This window comes from Bidens hawaiensis, unplaced genomic scaffold, assembly GCF_021521415.1.
Source record: "Bidens hawaiensis isolate Kalapana, Puna unplaced genomic scaffold, B.hawaiensis_p1.1 tig00002414_1, whole genome shotgun sequence".
Lineage (NCBI taxonomy): Eukaryota > Viridiplantae > Streptophyta > Magnoliopsida > Asterales > Asteraceae > Bidens > Bidens hawaiensis.
This window is the reverse complement of record NW_027491131.1, coordinates 672,067-693,603: the sequence shown is the minus strand read 5'-3', so window position 1 is coordinate 693,603 and position 21,537 is coordinate 672,067. Positions and strand designations below refer to the sequence as shown.

Sequence of the window (21,537 nt, the reverse complement as noted above, 5' to 3'; positions counted from 1 at the left end):
CTAGTTTGTACCTGAAATCCGGTTTTTCCAATACCTGATATATAAATCTATGTTTTTATGTTTTCTTTTAAATTTTATATATATTTGTAATTTTTTACTTAATATTTTCTTTTGGAAGTTTTTATGCAAAAGAAAATGGACTTTTAACAAAATAAGATGTACAGCCACTTAAAAGTCCCAATAAATCCCAATGAGGTACCCGATAAATAACAAGAAATAGGGCTTTTTCTGTAGCCGAAAATAATATATTAACATACTCAGTTTCATACCTTACCTGAAACTAATGACATTGGGTATGATTTTTCAAGCCAATAACCAGATCCAAACCCATAAGGTACTTATAGAATGTGCATTTCAATCCAAAAACCCTTACGTGGAACACGACCTGATCTATACCCGTAAATACACGAAAATTGATTCCCCCAAATCCTGGTTTTTCCAATATCCAATATATGAATCTAACTGTTTTTGAAGTTTTTATGCAAAAAAATGAATCTGGAACAAAAAAAAAAAGTTCTGCTTCTTAAAAAACCCAATATATTCGGGTATAGGGTACTCGATTCCATATCCTACCAGCATAGTTTTTCAAGCCAATAACAGGACGCGAACCCAATCCGAGTGTTTCCAATACTCGATTCTCGAATACCTAGTCATGCATAAACCCAGTTCCTTACTCGAAATTAGGTATTAGAAAAACCCGATATGTCCACCTCTAACAAGTTATGTGTTCTCTTCTATCATTTAATATATTTTTTTATATACATATAGTTAAAGACTTATTTTTTCATACTCATATTAAGTTAAAACATTAATCCGTTAAGAAAACAACCCCTACATGAATAAATTATCTTTTTTGATACTACCAAAAAAAAAGATTGAAGGGCATTACAACATACACAAACATGTTTTACTTTTGACTCATCATCACCTTCACCACTTTACAACAAAACTTGAAACCAAACACAAGACCCCTACTACCCCAATCAAAAGAATCTTTATATTTATATTAAAACCAAACAAATCATCTTCACATTCAACTCATTATCTCATATGCATTGATTTGATTCCAACACAGAATCATCTACAACTCTTCAAACCCTCTTCAAACTTCTTCACTTGACCGCCCGGTCTCAAAACATTCACATCGTCCCACTGCGAGCACGGGTCCACAAACCACCCCCGTCTGGCGCTGCACCACGCGCCCATACCGGGCCGGTTGCCGCTACGTTTCAAGACCTTGCTATCGATCATGTCTAACACGGGGTCGTTCTTGGCAAACTGTCGTGCTAAGGCTGCACCGCTGTCAACCATTTGGTCGTAGTTTGACTTGTTGAGGAAAAGCGGCTCCATTTTAGGGGGGTTGTCCCAGACCATGTACCGTAGGTCTGCGTTAACGGTTGTGTTTTTGAACTCGGGTGTATTGCATATGACGGTATGGAAGTAGACTTCTTGAGCTAAAACCACGTTGTTGACGTACATTAAAAGGGTACGAGGGAGATTGTCCCATGCGATAATACAGTACTCGAGAAACGAACGGCTCAATATCACCCATGGAGATCCTGAAAACGCCAAAAACGGGTCCGTCAGTCAAAGGGTCAAACTGGGTTAGGGTAAAAACGTCATTTTTGTATGTTGTCTCAAATATGACTAAGAAATTATATTATTCCTAATGATGATCTAATTTTTTTAATATAATGATTTAGAAATCTTGTGCATTATAAATGCATCTTGGTCAACTTTTGATTGGTTGACCGGTTTGACCCGTTTCACTAACATTTTTTAAGTTGCCCGCTTGAACATTCGAGAGAAAACATTTAACCAGAAAAAGTGTTAAAAGAGTGTCAACTGTCAAGTATGATTAAAAATTATATTATTTCACTAACAGATTGTTTTTTAGATCAAATACTTGGAGGCTTTTATCATTTATTCATTAAAAATACACTTTGGACCGATTTCACCCATTTGACCCGTTTCACTTTGCGCCTAAAAATTGGGGGGGGGGGGGGTCAATCAACTGAATATATATGGTTCGGGTCAAGTGAATAACTTTAGTAACACTTTTAGTCCATTGTGTCAGATATGATTACAAATATAATATTAATTAAAAAAATAATCTACTTTTGAATCATTCGACCCGTTTGACCATTTCATTTTGGCCAAAGTTCTTTATTTGACTAGTTTCGCCCGTTAAGAGATAAAACAAAACCGAATAAACACATTCATAAGTAAATTAAAAAGCAAGAGAACTTTGCCTGTGAAAACTTTGAAAGCATTAAGCAATGCTCGTTATTCGGTGGCCCGAAAGATTTGGGTTCGCCTTGCCAAGTAGAGTCCGGGGTCAACTACAATTGGCAGAATTCTTTGACCCCTGAACAAAGATAAACTTGATATCAGTTTAAGTGATTAAATTTAGAAAAATAAGAAAAAGGAAAGTATGGAAAGTCTAACGAAAGTATGCTTACTCTTTCCATCCAAGATCACTGGTATGATCGATGAAATTCGAATCTCTACTAATGGAGGAGAATGCATGCGACAAGTCTGATTTAGAATATACAAACATGAACCACATGTGAGATTAAATGTAAATTTATAATAATAATAAAACTTACGAATTCAAAGCATATTTACACATCTGTTAGTTTTTTAAAGTTACATGACTTAAAATTTATTCTTTACTACTTGTATGTGTATATACATATGTATGGATGTTATGCATATAGCTAGGCTATAGGCATGTGTGTATGACTGTATGTGTACACTTTACCGTGTAACAGGGAAAGTCCAATTTAAGAAACGATGTAATTTAATATAAACAAATATTTTCATAGATGGTAAGGACAATCACAATATGTATGGAAACATCACAATTCACATATAATATTTTCACAAATGGTAACAACAAATAAAGGACTAGGTGTTATTATTTAGCATGATTAATTAGAGTGTTTTTATAGAAGATTAACTTGAGCATCATTGGGAGAGAAGCTTGTCTCTAGAACGTAAGCTATCATATGACTTTGACCACTATTTTCGTTAATAGTAGCGCTTAGGTGCCTAAGAGACTAGTGGCGCGATCAAGGTCAAAGAATACCAATAAATTAGAAGAGTAAATTGCGGTTTTCGTCCATGTGGTTTGTACAAATATGTGGTTTTAGTCCAATAGTATCAATCTGCCATTTTTCGTCCATGTGGTTTCATTTCACTTGCAATTAAATCCGATCCCACTAACCCCGTTAAGTGGCCGTTAAACCCATCAGCGTGCCCCTCACGTGAGGGGCAATTTTGTCCTTTTTTCCCAAAAACAACCCAGCCTCTCACATGAGGGGGCTTGCGAATTAGAGCTGGGGTTTATTTGGGGAGAAAAAGGACAAAACTGCCCCTCACATGAACGGCTAGACTTAATGGGGTTAGTGCGATCGGGTTTAATTGCAAGTGCAATGAAACCACATGGACGAAAATCGCAAATTTGAAACTACTGGATTAAAATCGCAGATTTTGGCAAACCACATGGACGAAAACCGCAGTTTACTCAACTTAGAAACTTAGGCCTCTTAAACTTCTTATATACAGCTAAGTAACTTTGTTGTTAAACAATCATATCTAGCCCTAGGTAGTGAAAGTCGCAAGGTTCACTTAAAGCACAGAGCGCTCGGCTGCTTGCCCGAGACAAAAGAAAGCGCAATTATAAGTATACATACATAAAAAACTTAGAAACTTTATGCCACTCCAAAAAACTAATATTAAAGGTAATAATTCATAATTTATACAACAATCGCATAGAGAATCTATGTTATCGAAAGCCCTTCAAGAGCATGCCTAGGCCCGAGGGCCGAGACTCACCCTGTGAGCCCTTGACAGCTATGGATAGAATTATACCCTTCGAAGCCCAGCCGAAAAAAAAAACCAAAGCCCAATCAAGTAAGAAGAAAGCCCAAAAAAGAATATCAATACAATTATTTAAGGCTCGCGATCTGCGCGTGCCTCCGTCACGCCTAGAAAAAAGCCCCGCCTAGCCAAAGAGCTAAGCGCACGTGCACTTGAAAAGCTTTAACTACACAGATCTAGCCTATTAATTACAACGAATCTCAATAACCAATTCATACCATCAACGTGTCGTTTAGATGTGCACGTTCAAACCTCAAAGTGAACGTTGCATCTTCAAACCTAATTATCCAAATCTGTTAACTAAACCCTAACTATCATAAACATCTTAATCACAATCATTTTAATGCACAACAATAATAGAAATGAGAGTAAACTATACCATCCTGTGTCAGCAGAGGATAATCCATTGCACTGAGAGTAATAAACCAGTCCCAATCACCATCAACCTTCAACAAAACCGCAGCCGCCCGCAAAATTGCGGCGATATTATTCGCTCCCATATACATCGTCGCATCAGGCTTCCCAATCACATCCACATTCCCAAACGCCCTAACCGCCGGCACCGACTTCACCAACGCACTCAACCTCCTCCGCTCGTCATCGGTTCCCTCAGTCCCTATATGCAGCAAATACCTGTTTCTTGGATCCTTAGTACTTGAAGTATTCAAGAAAGTAATTTTTGGGTTTTAATGGGTTTTATTAATACTTAATGTTGCTACTTTAAAAATAAAAATAAAATAAAATAAAAAAAATAAAACCTGCTCTTGGATCCTTAGCAAACTGAAGTAGTCAAAGGTGTAATATATGATAAAAAAAAATAATTAAACAAAATAAAAGAAAAACTAATTTGTGGGTTCTAATGGGTTTTTATTAAAACTTAATTTTGTTACTTAAAAAAATAAAAATAAAAACAAAACAAAAAAACTGCTTCTTGGATCCTTAGCAAATTGGTCCCACGGATGGCGCCAATGTCAAAGCATGAAATGAATCTGACCTGATCCATGACGATGTTTCCACGGATTTTCGAGATGAACGAACCACGTCTTGATCTTCTTCTCCGGTTGCTTGAGACCTGCAATGGTTTTTCGGGGGTGTGGAGGTGACTGCTAAGAAATCCTGAGGATCTCTTGTTTACAGACACAAAAAAGTGGTGGTGGCTCTTATTGAACATGACCCTTAATAAGGAGGTGGAGACCTCCTTATATAGAGAGTCTCATGGCCACCATCATGGTACCCTAATGGGCCTAGCCCAGTTAGGGTTACCTCCACAAAACCCCCTCAGCCCAATAACATTGTATTAGTCCATATAATAAAATAAGCCAAACATAATAAATTTAGGGTCGTAAAACCGGGTTTAGTACCATACCCCTACAAACAGAAAAACTAATTTGTGGGTTTTATTAAAACTTAATTTTGCTACTTAAAAAAATAAAAATAAAAATAATAATAAAAAAAAAACCTGTTTCTTGAATCCTTAGCAAATTTAAGTATTCTAAGGTGTAAAATGCGAAATTAAATAAAATAAGAGAAAAAATTAAAAATTAATTTGTGGGTTTTATTAAAACTAGGTTTTCTGCTGGTAAAAAAAAAAAAACCTGTTTCTGGGGTGATAAACCGCAAGCAACAACCGGAAAACCCTGTCGACGTCACCACGGCTGCCGGAGATGTAATACGCAAACGCCGGCGGGTAACCACGGCCGCGGCGTACGGCGGTGGACGGTGGCGTACTGAAGGTATACGAAGAACTGAAGCCGCCAATTGATGATATAAAGATGAGTAAAGAAATGAATGCGGCGAAGAAGAGTGTGAATAGCCACTTCTTATCAGCTGCCATTGAAAATCAAATAGCGGGGACCGTGGGTTTGTTGTGGGTCAGGCTGCGTTGAAGGCTGAATCGGGCAAAGTTGTTAAACACGAGAAAGCTTGTTTAGATAATCAACATCTCTTTCTACCATTTGCCTTTGATACATTTGGTTTTCTGGCTCCTGTGAAATTTTTGAGTAGGGTTCAGCGCGTCGTACACGGAACCTCTTCAGCTTCTAGGTCTCAAATTTTCGTTTTTAGCAGGATTGGCTTTGCTGTTCAAAAGGGGTTGCGGCGCAGCTTGTTGCCCGTTTGCCTACCACTTTATTGTAATTGTTTTATAGTAAATTATATAAAACTTCGAGTGCATATGTAAAAAGTATGATACCTGAAGAAGGCAGATACTTTCATGTCTCTTAAAAATAGCGGGTTTGAGTGATTTGAGCATTGGATTTGAGTTTGGAAGATGAATTTGATGGATTTGTGAGTAGGGGTAAGGGTTAGGGTTTTGAATTGAATTGATTTGGGGAAGAATAATAAGTAGTAGTATGGATCTGATCTGGGTTTGTTGATTGTGATGGGTTTTTTTTTAATATAAAATTAAAATTTAATATTAAAAAAATAAATTTTAAAAATTTGAAAATAAGAAGTAGAAGAAGAAGAAGAAGAAGAAGAAAGACAATTGTTCTAGTGAACTATGAGAGTATAAGTCAATGATTATTATTATTATTATTATTATTATTATTATTATTATTATATAAGTTGTGTTGAATATTCCTAAAGGGGGTAATTTCATAATAGTAACACTTGGTAACTTTGGTATTATGATCAAGGATTAGTTTTTGGTAACTCACTTTTAGTTGCTAGTGTATCAGGTAGTCGGTAGCTGGTGGTTATTTAAAGCGTGATGATGTGTTAATTAGTCGTAGACGGTTTTGTTATAATTGTCTGGTTATGTATGAAGTACTAGACTTGGTCCACGGGAGCCGGCTTTAAGGGTTGCTTTGGATTTGGCGTTCTCCGTCCGTGTCTACTTTACTAGCGCTTTAGAGATTTTGTGAAAAGGTTTGATTTGAGTAATGGGAGGAAGGGAGGTTGTTTAAGTAAGAGTTAGCATCTATCGAAAAGAGATTTGAATTGCTCTGTGGCGGGTAAGCTGTGATCTTGTTTTTGACCTTGCCAGTTAGCTTATGGAGATCAGGTTTTTACCATCAGTCTAAGTGGGAATTCTTCTAAGAAAGGCCTTTCATTTAGTCTTTATTTTGGATATTTCTTATTGTCTTTCTGTTTCATCTTGATATCAACTCTAGCATTAACAAAGTATCGGGCGGTGAAGCTTTCAAGATTATGATGGATACTTAGAGGTGATAATTCAAGCTAGGGTTCAAGTTTGTGAGAAGCAAGTTTTAACAGAAGTGGAGGAATGAGAAAATCTTGACACGCTAATTCAGAACATGGGCGTACAACAAACAATTGTGAAAGGTTAATGGTGTAAAATCTAAAATGAAAGCATGATTTTAAGAAGAAGATTGAGAAAATAATCACGTAAGAATCTCTGGGCAACAACGTTAAATAATTTGTTAATAATAACTACATTAAAGATAGACATTATGTATTTATGGTAATAAACATCAAATTAAACAACAAAGTTTTGAAAATCACGGATTTGGGTAAATTTAAAATTTTGATACTCCTCTTTATAAACATCGATAATCTTTGATAAAAAACGTATGATATCTTTATCGTAATTAACTTCTCAGTATTATTATATTAGAGTTATCTATTTATATTGTAATGAGAGCATGTTTTTTTTATTAAAGTTATTGTTTTAATCGCTTGTTAGTTTTACAATATACAAATTGTAATCAAATTTTATTAATAAAAATTAAATGCTTGTTTCTTTTTTGGACACACAGTTTTTTTTTTTTTTTTTCGTTCGTTCGTTCAAAAAAAAATTATATGCCACCTATATTCAAAATGGTTAAAGCCATCACACAATAAATATGAAGAATTCAAGGTGTAGCTATCACCAATGGCGGACCCATGATTTTTTGTCAATGGGGTCCCAATTTTTCCGGTTTACAAAATTTTTCGGGTCGGTCGTTATTCGGGTCGGGTCGAGGCGAGGAACACAATAAAACACGGAACTATGGTGTCATTGGAAACGAGTAAGTAGAAAAAATCTAAATTACAAACTAGATGAAACATACACTTTTAATTCATACCCGAAAAACATGAACATAATCTATATATATGGTCTTACATAATTGACCAAAACATGAAAAAATAACTCTAACACAAATAAATGATTAATTATAATATACATACACAAGGTAAATAATAAAAAAATATGCAAAATCCATGTTAACATTATGTATGTTGCATGGTGATAATGACTATATGAGAGAAACTAACAAAAAGCACAAATACCCTAATTGAATAACTAAGACTAGGATATTAAAAAAACAACAAAAAAGGAGTATGGTGGGGCTTGAACCTACAACCTCTCACAAGTAAAACAAGGGACTTTCCACTGTACCAGTTCAATCTTAATAGTATGAGTTCCAAGTATTAATTTTTATGAGGTCCTTACAAAATTTAATATACCGTCTCTAAGTAATTTTTAAAAAACATCGATGTCCCGGGACCCCGATCAGACCTATGTGGGTCCGCCCCTGGCTATCACACAATGAACGTGAATATATTTTGACCTTTATGGTATACCTCTTTCATGATAGTAAATACCAACTATATAAGATAAATAATAATTATTATATATAATAATTAAGAAGTTTTGCGACGTAAACGTTGTCTCACGTTGTTTGTTGGCCTTTTTATTTGATTTTTGATTTTAAATTCGTGTCGGTTTGCTGAAATAAAAACTGGATTTTTTTTACCGTTGATACCGTCAAATTGTTCCCGCCAAATTTGCGTCAGCTCGCGATCGCAACCTAAGGTTTTTTTTCCCACGGGTTTTTTTTTTGTCCATCAATTCTAGACGAATTCGCGTCAGGACACGGCCACAACGCGCAAGTATTTTTAGTTTTCGCCACAATCTTTTTATGTAAATATTTTGATTTGTTGTATTTTTATTGTTGACGAATTAACTTATTGCTTTAATTTCAGTGTTGTAACCTGATACCAATTGAACTCGTGTGTTCACCACCACAACACATGGTTCTTTGTGTACGATTTAATGCTGTCAACTTTGATTCCGACTGAATTCGCGTTAGTTCGCAAACTCAACATGTAGGGTTTTTTCTCACTTTTTTTGGTCCCTCGATTACAGAATCAACGAATTCATATTAGTTCGTAACTCCAACGCATGTGTTTTTTTGTTTGCCACATTTTTAATATATTTTAAATATGTTAATTGTTGTATTTGGATGTGGACGTATTTATGGTTTGCTTTATTTCTGGCTTCGTAACTAGATACCAACCAAAGTGTTATCGGTTCGTAACCGCAACGCATGTTTTGTTTTGTTATGTTAATTTGTTGGATTTTTGCATTAACAAAGTTAATTTTTTTAGTTTTTTCCCGGGTGGAGGGGGGGGGGGTTTCGTAACCCGACACCGATCGAATTCACCTCGACTCGCAGACGCACTACACGATTTGATAAGTTGTACGGGTATGGCTGCGACGGGAATCTTCCTAGATCAAAATAAAAATGCAATATGGATACGTAAAGTGAAGTGAAGTGAAGTGTCAAAAGATATTTTACCATAATACGCAACGCTCCTCTTCACTACCTACGTATTTGTCAAATTTTGCTTCTTTCCCTCTTCGTCACCTTATATATATATTCAAAAACGTTCATTCGATCAACTCAAAAATCAAAACTAAAAAGAGATACGCACACGACCCGACCCGACCCGGCCATATTAACTACTAATTAATTTGTTAAACACATTTCAACTTAAAAAATAAATCAAAAGTATATTAATAAACATCACACATAAATCAAACATAACACATGAACAATGATCAAGTCAAATAGAAAGTTTGCATGTTGTATACGAACTTAATAAATTACAAAAGATGAAAAGAAAACAACCTTTGGATTTGCATGATACAAAATTTGTTGATTAGCAAATCATCGTTTACTGCGTTTACTCGTTTCAATTTTATCCGGTAAAAAGTCATTCTTAAAGAATATAGGCTGCAAAAAAAATATCAAAACTCTCTCGGTTTTAAAACCGGTATTTTACCAAAAAAAAAAAGAACGGCGGTATGATATTTTAGCAAACCGTCCAAAAATACCGATTCTCTTACCAAAATCCGGTATAACCGATTGTACCAGTTTTTAAAACATATATTTCGCAATAAATTAACATAAACCACAAACAATAGTAAATAATGTAAAGTACCAATTATTTTAATGGACTGCAATGATTATTAAATAATATATTTATAAATTTGAGGCCAAAAGTAAGCATCATCCGACCTTAGCTCAGTTGGTAGAGCGGAGGACTGTAGTGAGTTCATTGTTATCCTTAGGTCGCTGGTTCGAATCCGGCAGGTCGGATTTAAAATTTTTATTTTAATTTTAATGATTGATTATGTTTTTATTTTAAGTTAACAACAGCACTCTTAACAGTAATCTAAAACGCCGATGGCTCAGTGACCTAGTTGTATCTAGTGTTTGTCCTTATTAAATTACCTCCGGCTCTTACGCGACTGAATATACAAAAATGATGTATAAAAAGACAATTGAATACGGTGAGGGTTGTTCAATGAGAGAGTTTAGTTTAGTAGAGTTCAAATTCTGATCCTAATAGCGCTTTGTGTTTTGATTAGATGGCTGAGTTTTAAGCTTTAATAAGTTAACTTCTAACTTAACAGTTAAACCAACTCCTTTAGGAATATATATAAGAAGAGCGTGTTTACTTGGAAGTATCATTTTAAAACATTTTCACAAATACGATTTTCGCCCTTAAAATTGGTTAAATGGATGACATCTTCATGGCTTGTAAACAAATCAAACGAACAATCGAAAATGAACACTAATGGATTTTCTTTGTTCGTGTTCATTTATATCAGGTCATTGATAGGCTAAACAAAAGAAACAAACTTTAAATAATCACTTTCCAAAAATACAAAAGAAACAAACAAATATATGTGTATAACCAATGTATAACTTCTCTTCCATAAATCTTTCCTAATTTGTATGCATAAAATCTAAACTTTTTTTTTATATATCCATCTACTTTCGACTCTGAAGAAACACTAACCGGACCCCGGGCAGATTACGAGTAATCTAGGGGTTAGATAGATGTTTCCCACGAGGGGTTAGACCCTTGGAAGATGGTTCTTCTGATAACCTGCAAAACAGACACCGTGAGCTTGTCACTGAGAAGGGGGGGGTTCCTCCTTGTGACCACCCTCCAGCGTGAGAATCAGACTAGATTGCTCTTTAAATGTAAATGTATATTAAGAGATTGCTAGAGCAGATATCAGGTATAATATGATGATACAAGATAAGATATGATAAGATCAGATGGTCATACCATTTGTGGTATTTATAGCCGAAGGTAGGTTTCCAAGGAGGTATGGCCAGCTGCAACAGTGTTCCTGTTCCACCAACAGTAGCCTACGCACGTGCCCTGCTGGTAGTTGGTGGGTAGGCAGCGACTGATAATGACCAGGCCTGCTGTATACCATTCCTTTTCCACCAACTGCCGGCTACGCACGTGGTATGGCAGTAGTTGGTGAGTAGGCAGCGGCTAATAGTGACATAGTACAGGAGCATGCTGCTCGCCATACTGTGTCAGTAAGCTGTCGTATCTTTAGTCAGATCTTTTTCCCATACCTCGTCAGGTACAGTACAGAAGATCTTCCTGTATCGTACGGACAGGCTTATTTGGGCGGGAGTATTCCCCCTCCCGCCCTTGTGCGGGATTGTTCCCGGCTTCGCTCATTCCTTCAGGTGACACTGAGTGATTGAGAGCTAAGTGCCTTGTGCGTGTAGCCTTGCTGCGCGGGTGGCCTTCCCTGATGGCTTGTATCCGAGGCTGCGAGAACAGGCGGAGTTCTTCACCATCGGGAGGCATTTCCTGCGGGACCAGCTTGCGTACTGCGCGTAAGGACGTCATGTCTCTGAGCATGGTTGGTCCTGCGGATCCAGTTGGTTTCTGCGCAGACGTCCCTCTTCTAGGTGAGTCTTGCGGGTCCAACTGGGCTTTGCTGGGACCTACCTCTTCAAGTCCCCCCAGTCCAATGTTCTTCTCATGAGTGTTTAATAAATTGAGGTGAACTTTTGGACTTAAGCAGAGGGTTTTGAAAAGGGTTTTTTTAAGGTTTTCCATGGGAATTCCTCCCGCGGAAGTCCTTGTCACTTGCAGAAATGCCCGAGTTTCCTGCTTGGTCTTTGGGTATGATGCGGGTAGGCTGTAACCTCCTCGCAAGTCAGGAGCGTTGAGTCCCACTTGTGTGGATTCTCCATGAGGTTTTGGTAGTTTTGAACATAGTGATCAATTATGTTAAGACTACCAATTCCATCCTGGAGCTTCAAACAACGTAGTTCTCGACGTTCCCGCTATGCGGGGATGTTATATCCGTTTCCGCAAGCATTGCCCAGAAGATCCTTCTTGGTTTCAATTCCCAGCGGAGCGCTAGGTATGTAAAGGGTTTTGCCTTAACACTGTACCTGCGCTCGTCTTACGGTTACTTTACTTCCAAGGTATTCCTGGCGTCAATTCCCTGCGGGTGCTAGGTATGTGAAGGGTTTTGCCTTAACACTGTACCCGCACCTGTCTTATAGTTACTTGGTTGCCGAGGTACTTGGCTTCAATTCCCTGCGGGTGCTAGGTATGTGAAGGGTTTTGCCTTAACACTGTACCCGCAGCCGTCTTATGGTTACTTGTTTGCCAAGGTAAGGGGTATTTTCCCGCTTACTTTTTAATATTTTTAAATTTTGAATTTTTGAAATTTGAAAGGTTGGTGGAAAGATAGGAACAGTCCAAACCTCTGAAATGTCGTGCGACGGTTTCTTCTGACTGTGTCAGGACGTGCAGGAAGTTATGGTGACGTGACATTATATGGTCATTCCAGACGCTTTTTCAGGCGCGTGGGCGCGATTTTTCGGGCGCGTGGCCGCGAAATTACTGGCACACGTCCTTTCAACAGCTGTTTCCAGCTTGTTTTTTGCCACGTGTCATAGTTTCATTGCACCTTCGATTTCTCTCTCCTCCGCATTAAATTCACCGCATTAATTGCGATTAGTATATAAAGGGGGAGAGGCCTCTTTGTAATCCACACTTTCACCTCTCTTCTTCTTCTTAGCGATTTCCGGCAAATACTCCCCTTTTCAGGCAAGCATTTTCCCGAAATCGCCTTCTTCTTTCTGCAAAATGTCTTCCCATGATGCGGAAGCTGTAGCCGACGATAGGAGTACTGCTGGCGAGTGCCAGTGTGTTCTACCTGTCGATCAGTACCAGTACGTTGTCAGGAAATTCATGCTTGAGTCTCTTGAGCCTGAGTTTCCTGAACCCCACCAGACTGTGTACGATGCCCCCAGTGACAAGATCGGGGTATATGCTGCATTCTTTGTTTATGGGAACCTTAGGTTCCCATTGACAAAGTTTGTGTACCGTGTCCTGGAGAGGCACGGTGTGCATCTGACCGAGTTGCATCCGATGGCGATTGCCAAGATCCGGCACTTCGAGTGGGTGTGCCGGATTCTGGGTATTGAGCCCTATGTGGACCGCCTGATGACCTTCTATACTTGGAGGTGCATCCAGGGGTGGTACACCCTGACAACCCGTATTAAGGGTTTGAAGATCTGCGTGACCGACCGCAGTCTCCGATCGTGGAAGCGGGAGTTCTTCTACATTTCTGCCCGCGCCATTCCCATTGCCATGAAGTTTAAGAAGGGGCAAGCGCTTCCAAGCCTTCACGCTTCTAGCTACCAGGAGGCGGAATGGTCGCGAAGATATCCCGGGTCCAATCTCTGGTTTACCGGTTTGCGGAGTCCGGGATGGTGATGCTGGGGATGAGTCGGGTATGGAAGGAGGCGTCTCGGTTTCCCATCCTTCTCGAATACGGTTTGAACTCTATTCCTTATGGTAAGTCTTGTCTTTCTTGCTTATATTAGTTTGTCTTCTAACTGTTTCTTTTCTTTAGAGGGGAATGATTTGGAGTCGCTCCTGTACCCGCGGGAAGCTGACGGTCCCGTGCGGGTGGGCACTCGTGCTCTAGACGAGAATGAGTTGCCCATCCTGGAGCAAACGGCGGATCGGTTTGTGGAGGTCTATCCGCTGGGCCACTAGATCCTGAGCCACCGGCGGCCAGGTAAGGCGATATTCTATCCTCAACCCCTCAATGCTGTACCCGCTGCTGGAATTCCTTACATCCTGTCTTCTTCTGAGGAATCCGCAGATGGTCCTCCGCTGGTGCGGAAGAAGAAGGCTGCCGGCGGGAAAGGGAAGGAGAAGGTGGTCTCCACAGCTGATCCGGTGCTTCTATCTGACACCGAGTCAGATAGTGAAGAGGTGGCGGGGCACCCCGGTGGTGAGAAGACCACTGCTCCGGAGGCTACGACTGTTACCTCCGGAGAACCAACGACGACGACGGTGACCGGCATCAAGAGACCGGCTCCATAGGGTTCATCCCCGCCCGTCCGTACGTTCAGGCTCAAGAAAACCCGTAAGTACAAACATTCTTCTTATCTTTGTAGATTTATCACTATAAATTTATTGACACTTATCTTCTTGTGCAGGCGTGGATGTTGACGCATTCCAGGGTGGAGTGCCGAGTAGTACCTCTCCGCCGAAGACGGTAGGCTTGGTCAGCCTACCTGAGGCGTCGACCCAGGCGCCTGCGCCTGCTCCCGCTGGTTCAGTTGCTCACTCTGAGCCGACTGTTCCAGCCGAGTTTACGCCACCGCCGGCCGTGAGTGCGATTTTTACGGCATCCTTCACCGAGCCGGCGGTTACGATTGCTGCGGATTCTGCGGCAGCGACTGCGGCGGCTGCCACCATGCCCCCGCCACCGGCACCGACGGCCGGCTCATCAGGTACGCATGGGAGTACTCGCCAATCCTTGCCACCTTCCCATCTGCCTGACCTTTTGGATGGGTTTCCTTTGGGTTCAGGTGATGGGTTCGGCGGCTATCGGCCTGTTATAGACCCTACAGGTGCGTAGGGTTCCTTTGGCCCTTTTTCACTTATTTTTTATCATCTTTTTCCTAACTGCTTTTTTGTTTTTTGCAGTGTCGGATTCCAATGAAGTGTATGTTCCGCGATGGAACATACGCCGAGGAACAACCCTTCGTACCCCTGTGGAGTGCGTGGACTGGGCTCGCCACGCTGCTCCTCATGGTGCGTTGGGGGAAGCCATGGCTAGCTACCAGGAGGGTAGGCTAACCAATGAGCTTCGGGTTCTCCAGGCCCGGATGCAGCCGCGCGTCGAGCTGCTTTGTCGTGAAAACGACAAGTTGAAAGCAGCTCGCGCCAAGGACGTATCTCAGGCACGGGCTCTTCGGGAGGAGAACCAACGGTTGGCCGCAGCTGCTGCGGAGAAGGAGAAGGCCTTCAAGGCCCTCGAGGTTGAAGTTCAAGCGTGACTCGAGGCCCGCTCCAAGGTTGCCCAAGCTGTTAACGAACAGCTTCGGCTGGCTAAGGAGACTGCGAGGAACGCGACTGAGAGGGCCACCAAGGCTGAAGCCGTTGCTGAGCCTTTACGCGTGGAGAACGAGGAGCTCAAGGCCAAATTAGAGGCTATCCAACGTGCTCATGATGCCTTGGCGATGGAAGATGCCAAGAAGCTCCAAGAGATCCTGGACCAGAGGGGCGTGCTTGACCACACCGAGCGGAAGCTTAAGGGCGTTGAAGAGGCTGCTGCAAAGGAAGTGCTACTTGCCAACCTCAATAAAAGCGAAGCCGAACGCGCCCGCACCCAAGCTCAAGCCGCCCTCCAAGAAGCTCTGGTTGCCAAGGAATGGCTTCTTCGAGAAGCGTTGTCTCAGGTAAGCTTTCATGTCTTTACGCTTTCCTTCGTACATAGAAAAGGTGTTTTGACACTTGTATATTTTCTTTTGTAGGTTGTGCATCGGGTCTTCTCAGAGACATCCTATGACGATGCTATGAGCGCAGCCCTCAACGCTTCTCACGAGGATGGGGAACGGGCCGGCTTCCTGCTTGGTCTAGGGTTCGTTGAGAAAGGCTTCCCGCCTTCCAACTTCCCTTTATACAATGTTGATACTGAAGCCATATATGACCAAGCAGTAAATCAATACGCCGCTTTCCCGCATCCAGTGGTGGAGAAGGTGAACCAAGTAGCTGCTGCTGATGATGTGTTAGCTATCCTTAAAGCTTTCCTTGAACCGCCCCGTTCCTCTGATGGAGCGGGTCCAAGTGGAAGCGGCCCTGAAGCTTGATCCCGAAGATCCCTTCCCATTGCTAGGATAGTCTTGTACGGATGTATTTATTTTTCTTTTCGTAGGCGGGTAGTTACCCGGCCATTCTTGTAATAATTCATTTGTGAAATATAAATCTTTTTGCGTATAAGATTGTTATTTCTTTCTTTGGGTTCCTTGCTTTATAAACTTATGACTTGCATACTTAGTTTAAATTAGCAATTTTCCAAGTGTTTAGAATAAGTTAACCTGTTGAACGTGGTTGATAATGGGTTAAAGTTTTGCTTCCTCTTTCGTGATTGTGCGGGTAGAACCGTCACTTGCACTTAGTAGGATGGCTAAACTTTAACCTTCATCTGACCTGCGTGTAGGTTTTCCTCATCTTTTGAGGATAAGTTAACCTTTGAACGTGGTTGATAATAGGTGTGAAGTTTTGCTTCCTCTTTCGTGATTGTGCGGGTAGAACCGTCACTTGCACTTAGTAGGATGGCAAAACTTTACCCTTATCTGACCTGCGTGTAGGTTTTCCTCATCCTTTGAGGATAAGTTAACCTTTGAACGTGGTTGATAATAGGTGTGAAGTTTTGCTTCCTCTTTCGTGATTGTGCGGGTAGAACCGTCACTTGCACTTAGTAGGATGGCTAAACTTTACCCTTATCTGACCTGCGTGTAGGTTTTCCTAATCCTTTGAGGATAAGTTAACCTTTGAACGTGGTTGATAATAGGTGTGAAGTTTTGCTTCCTCTTTCGTGATTGTGCGGGTAGAACCGTCACTTGCACTTAGTAGGATGGCTAAACTTTACCCTTATCTGACCTGCGTGTAGGTTTTCCTCATCTTTTGAGGAATTTTGTTTTGAACCGTTCGACGCGCGATTGTCAATAGGTTATTGTTCAGTTTCCTTTCATGATTCATGCGGATAGACCGGCACTTTCATTTAATGGGATAATTGAACTCCTCCCCTTCAACTGACCTGCGTGAAGGTTTGTCACGTTATTGGGTTCGTGCGGGTAGGACCGCCTTCCCACGCAACGACTTCACGTAATGTGAATGCCGTCACCAGTGTTGCATAGTTTAACCGTTCGACGCGCGGTTGTTGATAGGTTATTATTCAGTTTCCTCATTATGATTCGTGCGGATAGACCGGCACTTTCATTTTTGGGTGCTGAACTTTTCCCCTTCAACTGACCTGCGTGAAGGTTTTGTCCTTTTTGGGTTTATGCGGTCTTTTGCCGTCTTCCCCATGTCACGATTCTTCACGTAATTATGCGGTGGAAGCCGGCATATTAGTGTTCAGAAAAGTATAAATGTAAAATCATCAGCTTCGATGTTCTAAAGAGAATCATTTCCATTAGAAGTGGCTCTTGGCCTTTTCTTTACAAGTTGGAATTGATCTACATGCAAACTGTGTAAATGAGCTCCCTTCCATGTTGTTGGGATGGGAGTGCCATCGAGCCGATACGCACCTGGTTCGGGATCTCGTTCTTTACGCAGCATGTAGTCTCGACATTGAAGCTGGAATTTTTATTCGTGTTTTCCCCGGCTGGGGTTCTACACGCACCCGCCTGCTCCGCTTTTATTGCGCCACGAGGTGCGCGAGCGTCCCATCACTGACAAATGCTTCGACCATGTCTTTTACGTCTGTGCATTCTTCAGTGTTGTGGCCTTTTGTCTTGTGAAAGTCACAGTATTTGCTCCGATCAGCATCGTGACGATGTCGGATTATTGGAGGCTTTGGCCACGGGAGCTCTTCAGTGGCGAATATCTCAGTGACGCTTTTGCTGAGTGGCGTCCATCTGGAGTTCCGGTGCGGCTGTGCATTATCCCTTCCGCCCAATCGATGTTGCAAGCCGGATGAGGTGTCAAAGTTTACCCTTGACTGCCAAATGCCTTGCTTCCGCTTTTTATTTAGTCGGGCGTTGAGGACGTTGTCTTCTCTCGTCTTCTGAGTGTAGAGGTTTGTGCTCTGTGGGAGATCTCTACCCAGTTGCTTCTCCGTTTCCGCATAGCGTTTTGCTGCTGTCATGATGGCATCCCATGTAGATGGCATGCCATCTTTACCCGTTAGGGTGCGGATGAGCTCTGGGTCATGCGCGCCCTGGATGAAGGCAGCGCGAACAAGATCTTCGCTGATATTGCCCAAACTTAGCTTCTTTGAGTTGAAGCGAGTGATGAAGTTTGGCAGAGATTCATCTTCTTCTCGTATGCATTTGAGGATTGTCCATTGCTCCTCGGTATACTTCCGTTGCTGGCTGAAGTGTTGGCTAAACTTCTGCTGGAAGTCTGCCCAGTCGTAGATGTGGTTGACCGGTAGACGATCAAACCAAGCTCTAGCAGCCCCAACAAGCGTCATTTGGAACATGTAACACCACGTGGGTTCCGTCCAATTGCTGACGGTTGCCCCCGCTATGAATCTGTTTAAATGATCGTCTGGATCAGATATACCGTCATATGTGCCTATGTTAGGCATTTGTTTGGCACTTTTTGGGGCAATTGCTTCCGCAATGTCCCTTGCAAATTTGGACGTTCCCGCATTTGCAACGTTTGGTCTGAATGCTTTGGAGAAGTCTCGTGGACTTCCACCTGTGCTTTTTGGTTTGATGGCTTGTCCAAAATGCCTTTTCGGTTGGGAGTCCGTTTCCTTACGCTTCCCTTTTGCCCTATGGCGAGGGTTCGCGTCGGAGTCGGATTCCTCCGAGTCATCCAAGTAATCTTCGAATTCGTCAGCCTGTTGGACGGAACGCAAGCGTTCGTCCAACTCAGCCTGGAATTCCTTTTGTCGTGCCTCCGCCCATGCCTTAACTTCATCGAGAGTTTGGCGGTGGAGTCTTTGTTTCTCAAACTGGGTATCAGTGAATCCCAGCGAGCGATTGTTTACTGCACTTGCCCCAGCTTGTGTAACTGGGGTAGTGTTCGTAAAATTTACTTCACTTGCCCCGGCTTGGGTAACCGGGGTAGTGTTTGTAAAAACTGTGTTACCGGTATTCACCCCAGTAGCTGGGGTTGTGGTTACCGGAATTTCTCTAACCATCTTTGTAGAAGTTTGAAAAAACTGGAGAAAAATAAAGTTCTAGCTTTATGCACGGATGGCGCCAATGAAGAAACACTAACCGGACCCCGGGCAGATTACGAGTAATCTAGGGGTTAGATAGATGTTTCCCACGAGGGGTTAGACCCTTGGAAGATGGTTCTTCTGATAACCTGCAAAACAGACACCGTGAGCTTGTCACTGAGAAGGGGGGGTTCCTCCTTGTGACCACCCTCCGGCGTGAGAATCAGACTAGATTGCTCTTTAAATGTAAATGTATATTAAGAGATTGCTAGAGCAGATATCAGGTATAATATGATGATACAAGATAAGATATGATAAGATCAGATGATCATACCATTTGTGGTATTTATAGCCGAAGGTAGGTTTCCAATGAGGTATGGCCAGCTGCAACAGTGTTCCTGTTCCACCAACAGTAGCCTACGCACGTGCCCTGCTGGTAGTTGGTGGGTAGGCAGCGGCTGATAATGACCAGGCCTGCTGTATACCATTCCTTTTCCACCAACTGCCGGCTACGCACGTGGTATGGCAGTAGTTGGTGAGTAGGCAGCGGCTAATAGTGACATAGTACAGGAGCATGCTGCTCGCCATACTGTGTCAGTAAGCTGTCGTATCTTTAGTCAGATCTTTTTCCCATACCTCGTCAGGTACAGTACAGAAGATCTTCCTGTATCGTACGGACTGGCTTATTTGGGCGGGAGTATTCCCCCTCCCGCCCTTGTGCGGGATTGTTCCCGGCTTCGCTCATTCCTTCAGGTGACACTGAGTGATTGAGAGCTAAGTGCCTTGTGCGTGTAGCCTTGCTGCGCGGGTGGCCTTCCCTGATGGCTTGTATCCGAGGCTGCGGGAACAGGCGGAGTCCTTCACCATCGGGAGGCATTTCCTGCGGGACCAGCTTGCGTACTGCGCGTAAGGACGTCATGTCTCTGAGCATGGTTGGTCCTGCGGATCCAGTTGGTTTCTGCTCAGACGTCCCTCTTCTAGGTGAGTCTTGCGGGTCCAACTGGGCTTTGCTGGGACCTACCTCTTCAGACTCCTAAACTACATTAAAACAATAATCTACACGGTATGCTGCCAGTATTCTACGCTTCTAAAAGAACTTTATTAGAAAAAATCGGCTCCTCGATAATTGTGTCCAACGACGGCTTCCTCGATCGACAAACCGCCACCCTATACCCAAACTCCGGCACCTCCACCGCCACCCTCGGCCGCTCCTCCACCGCCCATCTCCGCCCTGGAAATCCGTTTCCCAGTGCTATTTCCGGCCATCCAAAAACCGCCATATCCGCCGGAGTAACCACCGAATTCACCCGCCTCATCGGAAACATGATAAAAACATTCCCGGGCTCCAAGTCTTCGTCGGCGGAGAGCGGGGAGAATCTCCGGTTGATGGTCAACGCCCGGGCGTTGACCAAGAAAAAACCGGGACTCTCCAGCATGATCTCCACCGCGTTGACGAGTTCCCGGAGCTGCCGGACCTTGCCGGAGGGGAGTATAACTCTAGCAGCCTTGATGGTTTTCATCAATGGAGTGATCATCATCAAACTACATGTTGATGTGTAGTTTCCCATTATTGAAGAATTAATAATATTAATGTTAATGGGTTGATTGATGATATAAATATGTGGTGGCGTGCTAACATGCGCCTGGTGGAAGTGTGGTGGAAGATGGTGGTGATAATATTTAAAGATGTAAATAGAAAGTCAAAGACACAAGGCTTATAAGTTGGTGACATGTGTAATGTGTTTATGAAATGGTCAATCTAATATTGACAAATAAATCGGTTAACCGAACGGATTGAAAATCGAATTGAAATTAAATTGATTTGAAACCGTTATCGTAGAAACCGGTTTGAAACCGATTGAAACCATAGTTCATAGTCGACTTGTAATTTTCTCTACCAAAACGGGTAACCGAACCGAACCTGGTCAAAACCAGCAGAAACCGATCAAAACCCGAACCGAAAAAATCATAACCTGTCAAAAATCAGGTTTCAACTCGAACCGAAATCGACCATAAACCGGTTTTAACTTTTGTTGACCACCTGAACCGGTTTCAACACAAACCAGTTTTGGGTTTTAAACCGGTTTGTGCACCTCTAGTTCAAAGTGTTTTAACTTGTATATCTATTTAGTTTCTTGACGGCGCATTAGCGTGCGTGCATTCGGTTGGTATGATTTATAAGTTCGTTATGATGCCAACATTAAATTATAAAAATTAATCCGTCAACGCATAAGACAGTAGCGACACTTGTATAGCTTATAATAAAAATATTAAAAAAAACAAATATAACTTACAGACATGACGTATAACTTTTCTGGTAAAAAAACGCCTAAAATTTAAATTTTACTCAATCTATGATGTGATATTAGATAGTAAAATGAAACCAAGTTTTGAAAATAAACTATTGACTTGTAGATTGGGTTCACACATATAAGGACCAATCA

At 41.7% G+C, this 21,537-nt stretch overlaps 1 protein-coding gene, 1 non-coding gene and 1 pseudogene across 3 annotated transcripts; 1 reads left to right on the top strand and 2 right to left on the bottom strand.

The window, feature by feature from the left end:
* Positions 1-1,046: 1,046 nt before the first annotated feature.
* On the bottom strand, positions 1,047-5,730 carry LOC143619184 (beta-glucuronosyltransferase GlcAT14A-like; annotated as a pseudogene). The gene is made up of 5 exons (XR_013151149.1): positions 5,481-5,730; positions 4,265-4,518; positions 2,463-2,538; positions 2,253-2,368; positions 1,047-1,559 (listed from the first exon to the last, which is right to left on the bottom strand). The product of XR_013151149.1 is annotated as a beta-glucuronosyltransferase GlcAT14A-like (transcript).
* Positions 5,731-10,128: 4,398 nt separating this feature from the next.
* TRNAY-GUA (transfer RNA tyrosine (anticodon GUA)) lies at positions 10,129-10,214 on the top strand. Its single transcript is given in 2 exon segments — positions 10,129-10,165; positions 10,179-10,214. It is a non-coding gene; the product is annotated as a tRNA-Tyr (tRNA).
* A 9,958-nt stretch (positions 10,215-20,172) lies between these two features.
* On the bottom strand, positions 20,173-20,661 carry LOC143619131 (uncharacterized). The gene has a single exon (XM_077091139.1). The coding sequence runs from the start codon at positions 20,659-20,661 to the stop codon at positions 20,173-20,175; it is 489 nt and encodes a 162-aa protein (XP_076947254.1).
* Positions 20,662-21,537: the final 876 nt, after the last annotated feature.

Excerpts from the sequence above, each read along its gene's own strand:
- LOC143619131 (XM_077091139.1), bottom strand. The coding sequence starts at position 20,661 with ATGGGAAACTACACATCAACATGTAGTTTGATGATGATCACTCCATTG.